This window comes from Strix aluco, chromosome 1 (assembly GCF_031877795.1).
Source record: "Strix aluco isolate bStrAlu1 chromosome 1, bStrAlu1.hap1, whole genome shotgun sequence".
NCBI lineage: Eukaryota > Metazoa > Chordata > Aves > Strigiformes > Strigidae > Strix > Strix aluco.
Genome location: NC_133931.1, coordinates 3,988,509 through 3,996,599, shown reverse-complemented (window position 1 = coordinate 3,996,599; position 8,091 = coordinate 3,988,509). Strand labels below are relative to the sequence as shown.

The 8,091-nt window shown below is 45.4% G+C and overlaps 1 protein-coding gene across 1 annotated transcript; it reads right to left on the bottom strand.

The window, feature by feature from the left end:
* Positions 1-1,502: 1,502 nt before the first annotated feature.
* Positions 1,503-2,564, bottom strand: GPR20 (G protein-coupled receptor 20). The gene has a single exon (XM_074846476.1). The coding sequence runs from the start codon at positions 2,562-2,564 to the stop codon at positions 1,503-1,505; it is 1,062 nt and encodes a 353-aa protein (XP_074702577.1).
* Between the last annotated feature and the right edge of the window lie 5,527 nt (positions 2,565-8,091).

The window sequence follows — 8,091 nt, the reverse complement described above, 5'->3', positions numbered from 1 at the left end:
CCCTGTGTTGCAGTGATGTTGACTGTTCAATTTTTATTACCATTGGATTGGTCAGGGAAACAGGTTACGGGAAACATAAATGTATTGCAAGAGGCAAACTCTTGCAAACAGTTGCAAGAGTCAGTTTGAAACATTGGTTTTGTTGTGTTCCTGTGAAATAGAGATGGCTGTCCCGTGGTCAGGCTCTGGGGAAGCACACTGCTCTAGGATGCCCTAGCCTGGACCAACCATAAAGCCTGACATTCCGAATGGCAACACCAATGAGTGCAGGAAAAGCTGTTCACTAGACCTGATGAATTCACAGTAGCCTTCCAGCCGGAGGGGCAATAGGCATGTGAGTGAGGAGACATGGAGAAATAACAACAGTTATTGCTGTTCATGCTGCAGGTTTTGATATTTTCCTAAGATTTTCTTTTTTTTTTTTTTTTTTTGTATTCACATTGCTTAATTGGTACAATGTAATCTAAAACATTTACCCATCATTGTGGACAGAGTTTTGTGGCATCCTTAGCCCCCCATACCTTTTAAACATGGCTCTTAAATCATCCTAGTGACTTTGTACTGGGTGAATTTCAACCTAGGTGTCTGAGATGGATTCTTTTTCTGTCCTTGGAAACACCAACATTTAAGTGACTGAGTGGATGGGGTGATAGTGGGAATTAGGACAGCAAGCCCTGATTTTACAACATGCCAGGAAGAAAAATCAAACAAGAGTTGTATAGCAGCATAGTCTGGTTCTGCTTTTCATCTTGGCTGTTCTTCAGGGAGAGAGAGCAGAACAGCAGAGTTTGCTGGAAAGCATGTTCATTTTCACAGCTTTTTTTGTATGCTCATCTACAGTTTAGGAGATTTAGTGGTCCAAATGAAGGTGGAACATATCCTTAACCTCTCCCCAAGCCCAGACAATGTGTATGAAAACATATAAACCTACATGTATTTTTTTCTTATAGCTGAAATAGTAAAAGGATACTTTACTGCTTGACTTCATCTTCTCTTCCCTGAGAAGGTTCCAACTTTTTCAGAAACAAATGAGTAGTTACTAGTGGCAGGTGGGTTAGAATGCTTCTAAGATCTTTGTAGTGGATAGCTCTGGAAACATCCCTCTTATCCTTTACTAAGTACATGCTCGAGGCCCAAAAGCTTTCATAGAAAACAGAGATTTCCTGCTTTCTAAGTCATCTAGGAGTGTCGCATTACAATGTCAAACACGGAAAGAAAACCACAGTAAAGAATTTGTTGCTAGCAAAATGTCTGTATTAAAATACAAAGAAAACTTTCCTGTTGGGAACAGTAATTAGTAGACTCTCTTTTGTATTGGTACTAACAGCACTGCAAGTTCCGTTTCCAAACAGACCACAATGTTCTGAGGAATAAATTCCACCACTGTCATTCTGAACCTCAACCTAAAAATCAAAGAGGTCAAAGACAATAATCCTGTGCATCCTAGCAATATTCCAGCATCATCACACTGGCTTACTGCGGTGTGTCCCATCAGATGTGGGTTATATCTGGACACTGCTTGGTGATGGCAAGCTCACAGGGCTTCCTATTGTGTTTGAGAAGGCGATGATTGCATTGGAGCCCTTGGAGTTCTTGTTCATACCCAGGATGTCCACGCTGGTTCGCTGTGGCTCGGTTTTCCTGAAGATGTTTTTCATGGTTGACTGGAAGTTATTGGTGACAAAGCAGTAGACAATGGGGTCCATGCAGCTGTTGAGGCTACTCAGAGTCACTGTCACATGGTAGACGAGGAGGCTGACGTCATGGGGCATATCTGGGTTGATGGAGATTGCCACCTGTCGCACGTGAAAAGGAGTGAAGCAGATCATGAAGATGATGAGGACAGTGATAAGAAGTTGCACAGCTCTCATTCTCCTCTCCCGACTCTGGTGCATGAGGCTGGGCTTGGACAGAGCACACATAATCCTGGTGGTGAAGAAGATGATTATGATGAGGGGGAAGAAATACTCGCAGACCATCAGGACCAGAATCTTGGAGAGGCAGCACGCAGCAAATTGTATTGCCATGGTTAGGATGGAGAAAGTCACCACAGTGGCAAAGATCCAAATGAAGACACAGATCCCCTTGGCACAGGTGGGGTTCCTCCATTTACGTGAGGCCTCCACCTGTACGATTGCCAGATAGCGATCAACGCAGATGCACGTCAAGAAGAGGATGCTGCAGTACATGTTGACAAAGTAGCCAAAGATATGAACCAAGGAACAATTCAGGCAGTCCCCTGCACTGTAGAACATGATGATCCGGACAGGCAAGGAAAAGCCCACCAAGAGATCAGTAACAATCAAGTTGATGGTGTAAATAACAGAGGTGGTTTTCATCTTGGTGCGGAAGCAGAAGACGTACAGCGCCAAGCTGTTCAGCACAACACCCACCAAGAAAATGATGGCATTGACTACCATCAGGGCAATCCACAGGCTGTAAAATTCTGTGTACAGTTCATTGTCAGGGTGGATGAACTTGGAGAACAAGTAGATGCTGGAGTTGGGTTGCTGGGTGGAATTGATAGAGTCAAGGGGTGTCAGTTGGGTGGAGGAGGTCGACATGGTAACTGATTTCCCAGTGATCTGGAAAAAAAAGAAACAGAGGTATATTGATGGGTATGTCAGCATCCCTTAGGGCTCAAAATGTTGTCACCTAAGAACATTTTAACAGATGTATTTGTACATCCTCAGTAGTTATATATATTGCTATACTCTCTGACCATCTCATCTGCCAATGTGGGATTACCAATAATTGCTAGGAGAATACCTGGGTTTATAATTACTGTCTTCCAGCAGTTCCAGATGCATGTTTTGGAGAAGACACACAATCCCCACTTCAAGTTTCTCTTCCTCTGCCCTGTGCAAAAGTGGATTTTAGGCCTGAGCAAGAACAGAGATGTGAACTATGCCGAGGGGAGCGAAGGAGAAGGGAAAGTCAGGGGACCTACAGATGGTCATGTTTGAGCCAGCCACATGGCAAATGGCCCAGAGAAGTAGACAGGGTTGCTGAGTCCAAGCAGGGTACATTTATATGCTCATGGAGGGCACAGGTCATTTTCTGCTGTGACAAGGAGGGTCAGCCCAGTATGCGATTCCTACCAAGTCTTGTTTCCTAAACATGGCACTTATTCTTTGGAGTCCTTCCTCCATTGGAGCAACTTCTTCCCAACTGGAGGCTCTTCCTTCCCTGTCATGGGAGCAGGATAGTGCTGTCAGCCAGAAGACATTTGCCCAACTTATTGGCACAACCATGGCCCTAGCATCTCACTCCTAAAATATCACAATCCCTTCCCTTGGCCAGGTGATTCCATTAGAGAGTTACATGCAGCAGAATTTGCATGAAGGCTTTCTTGAAATCAAGGATGGCTGCATTTTCCGGGAAAGCACAAGCTTTGTGTGGCATCCTCTCGAGATCTGCACTCACAGCAACAGCAGCCGGGAGATTTCAAACCAAGGGCGTCAGCCACTAGTCCTGCCAGGGTTTGACAGTTTAATTTGCAAATCATTCCTGACTTATACACTATTTTAAACTTATTTATATATTAAAAAGATAAAAAAAAGCCCAATATATACAGAGACTTGGCTGGTTTCAATAAAAATAAATGGTTGAAAAATGTCTGGAATATCTCAAAGCGGCTGAGCAGGACTTCGAGGTTAAAAAAATCAGCTTGAATCAGCAGAGAATGATGCTGAAAGACTTGAGTTATGAGGATTTGAAATCCTGCTACCAAAGAGCCAAGTGTGGAAGGGCTAGGAGACAAGGAGCTGCAAACACATCTTCCAGCACTCACAGAACCGCAGTGTGCCTGGGCTGTGTGTCTCAGTGAGGAGGGCTTGAATTGCTAAGGGAGTCTGGATATCCAGCTCCCCCAAACATGCCCTGTCCTCTGGCACCTGGCTTTCTGCCTGCACTAACCCTTTTTGCTGCTTATGGTGATCAGGAGGATGGACTGAAGGTATTCCATTGCCTGTGAGATGCTTCAAGATGTTGGTGGCCATGTACAAAGCAGAGGAGGAAGCTACCTAGGTCAGAAGTCTTCCAGTGAAAAGTGGATCCTCAAGAGAGTTCCTGCTGGCCAAAAGCAAATGTCTTGCAGGGACAGTCCTAACTGAGTCCAGAGACCATCACAGCAGCTCTGAGCGTGCCTGATAAGTGTCAAAGCCTTTTCCTGCCCAGCCACCAAAAGCTTCCTTGTTGGGCTAATGAACTACAAATCCCTTCTAGCTGTAACTGTCAAGCTCTTGAACTCCTCCACACCTCCTGACAAAAGCAGAAGGCTTCCAGCTGTCTGGGATAAAGAGCTGGAGAACTGAGATTTATGAAAAGAGATTCCCAAGTCTCTGTGCATTTGCTGGACACAGCGCTCCTGATGTGCCTCACCAGTGCTGAGCAGGGGGGAAGGATCACCTCCCTCGGCCTGCTGCCAATGCTCTTCCTAAGGCAACCCAGGAGGCTGTTGGCCTTCTTTCTCACAAAGGTGCACTGCTGGCTCATGTGCAACTTGGTGTCCACCAGGACCCCCGAGTCCTCTGCAAAGACACTTTCCAGCTGTTTAGCCTCGGGCTGCACTGGTGCATTCCTCCCATCATGGTAAAGACTCTGGTGGACCCTCTCCTGTCTTTCAACATTCCCCTGAACAGCGTGGTCCCAAACTGGACACCTCACCAGTGATGAATTGATGAAGGTAATAACTGCCCTCCATCTGACCACAAACCTTCTAATATAGCACAGTATGTACTTTGCCTTGTGTGCAGTGAGTGCACACTGCTTGCTGGTTCTTTTTCAGCCTAAAATCCACCATAACACCCATGTCTTTTTCAGCAGAGCAGTTCCCAGCCTGTACTGCTGAATGGGGCCACAGGATACGGCCAGGGAGCCTTCTGTGGAGGACTGAGTGATCAAAGTGTGGGTGCTTTCTTGCTCCTTCTCACATTGGAGAGGGCTGGGAATGAAGTATGTTTGGTAAATGGTCAATATTCAAGATCAAGAGCCTTCCTGGGGTGCTACAGCCTAGTCGTGGTTATTCTGTACGGTGCATTCAAGCCAGGTGAGTATGAAGCAGAACATTTGTTGAGCAAAAGCAGAGATTAGGACTGAGAATTTAGAAGACCAGGTGTGAAGTTCCCTCTGGAAATTCTTGGAGAAGAGTCTTTGCCATCATGATGGAGCTTAGATCTGTTGTCCTGGAGCCTGGTGATTGCTCTAGTTTCTTCTTGCCTCTCATCTAGTCTATGGAAGGGGTATAAAAAAAAAGCTGGTTTTTAATATCCTTTAACTTGGAAGGATATTTATAATCAAATGACACTTTGTTGTTTAGGTAGCCACTCAAGCCCAAGTAGTTGAACTGTCCATTGGAATGGCTGGCGCTCGACCATAAAACCCTCCTGAGATCAAACCCAGTGCCAGATTATGCTGCAGGACTGAAATCCTGAAGCCTGTGGTCAGACCACCTGTAATGTCCCACAGAACTGCTGGGCAAAGAGGAACAATCTTAACACCTGCCCACTTTTGCACTTAGGCCATCTCCAACAGCAAATGGATGTTGGAACATCTTGTGTTTCAGGAATGACCAGATTACCTCACCCTGTACTGAACTCTGGTGACAGCCAAAGTATCACACGTGTTCACATTATTTTGTCTGGGTCTGATTGAGCCTGCAGACTCCTGGGGGAGAGTCTTGTGTCTTTATATTTTGTGCCAAGCACGCTGTCAGTGAATAACAGGAAAAACTGGACCCAAGACTGGCTGAAGGTAGTGGGGGTTGCAAAGTCTGGCACCTGAGAAAGATGCATGGGGACCATCCAGAACGCTGGCCCATTTTCGGATGATTTTCTAATACTCTCACCATCTGATCTTCTCTGTTTGTTTGTTTCACTCTTTAATTACAAAAACAAACTGAAACGAGCGGATGCCTGGATCTGCTCCCAGATTTCTCTTTGCAGATGCTGTCAAGAGGAGCACTGTGGAAGCCACTGCACCAGTGCAAACCAAGGAATAAAGACTTTGTTGCCCCTTGAGTGCAATGTGAGCTCATATATCTGTTCATACAGATAGTTGAGCAAGGGGAGAAGACAAAATCACCCATCCCATCCCCTTGTATGCACTAGAGTGTATTGACCTGTGTATGCATTTTTCTTCTTTCTGTAATTCTAAGGCACTGGCCATTTGCTGTGATTTTACATCTTGTTAGTAGCTTGCCTCTGAGAGATTCTTCTTCAGTCTCAGATCCTTTATCACAAACACCTGATATTCATCTTACATTTTTCCTTTCCTGCCTCAGTGAAATCTGTAACTCAAAATGCATTCAAATGTTCCTCATCCTCATGATGCTATTAAGGTATGTAGGGCACTTTACGGACTAATAGAAAAGGATCCACTATGAGTACTGTCCAGGCACAGAAATTAAAATCATCAGCATATACAGTGTGCTGGCTTCCACTGAGCCCCGTGTGCAGTGAAATAAACTCCAGATGTTGTAAACTTCTAAAAAACACCAGGTAATGTTTTGTTTGCCAAATTGAATATGCAAAGGAGAAGCTGAATTAGAGTTTGTGTCTTTTCCCAGTCCGTCGCTGCCCTGTCTGAACTCAAAATCCAAGCAACTACATGAAAGAAGTCCCAACAGATTTAATTAATTCTGAAGATTTCCTCACTGACAAGCTGTAGAAAAGCTGCCTCTTGGGCTGCAGTGGGAAAAGCCTTCCTCTAGTCAAATTGTTACTGATGGATTTTTGGGTGAATGGCCTTTTCCTTTCTTTGTGGGACTGCCCTCATCTCATGGCTCACAAGCAGAAGGGATGGAGAACTGGACTAGCAAAGCAACAGCATTCCTCTGAGTGCTTTTAATGAGATGGAGCTGGACCAAACCCCTGGTTAACAGCTACTAAGTATTTTTCCATTGTGGGACTCCAAGCACTTGAGAAAGGTACGTTGCCCCATTTTGCATCAGGCTGAACGAGGCACGAAAAGGCATCATGACCTTGTGTCTGAGGAAAAGCAAACATTTCCAAAGATTTCCAGTTCTGCCTCCCTCCACTCCGAGGCCAAAAATTACCCCAATCAATCTCTCTCTCTGCCATCAGAAATACTCATGCAGGTGTCCAAGTGAGTCAATTCAGCTACCACAGAGTGATGGCATATGGCAGTCAGTGAGGGGCATGGCTAAATACATGAGAAGCTTTGCAACCTCTGCAAACCTTTATTTTGCTATGTTTCTCACTACTTATTACTTGCAGCTATGGCATGAGCTCATGCAGAGCTGCAAGAACCAGTCACCTTTGCTTACAGAGTAAACAGCCTTTGTGCTAACCCCCTTCCTAAAATCTTCAAAGAGTTTGGAGCTCAGCCTTCTTCATGTCTAATTCAGCTCTCAGCCCCCCAGATTTCGATGCAATCCCTGTTTCTTGGAGCTGGCAGCCTGCAAAGCCCAAGATGGGTAAACACGCATCCTTCTGAGCGCTGTCTGACCGCGCCAGTTGGCCTATGCTGTTATATTATACCTCTCAGGCTGGATTTTGTCTGTCTGTCTGTGAGACTGTGGGTAGCATTTCCTTAAAAGTACAGCAGGCATCTGGGTAGAAATGGGATAAGGGGAGGGACGGAGACTGAAAGTTGACCTGGTTTCCCTCGTTTTGATAAAGGTCCCTGCTCAGCACTGGGAGAGGGGGACTTGCTCTGAAATACTTTCTCATTGTTGCGTGACACAACCAATTCCATCGTTTCTGGGCCAAATAGGAAACAGATGGTCGCTGTGCTGAAACCAGGACCTGCAGCCTCTTCCCTCACTTGCTGCTTGGCCTCACACTTGCTCATTTAGCATGGGTAGCTCAGTGCTATATCTACCCCAGGAGGATATCCTTGACCATCCTGCATTTCATTCCACCCAGATTTTTGCTTGGTGTCAGCCTTAAGCCTCACCCTCCGCTTGCTGAAGTTAAGGTGGTTCACTTCCTTGACCCAGGGGACTTTTGGATCTGGCTCAGCAATTCAAGTAATGGGATACAAAAGAAAAGGCAGGTCAGGCAACTGAGCTTTGTCCTAACTGCTCTCCAAAAGGGTTATTTATTGGTGTGTGCAGATAGGATCTCT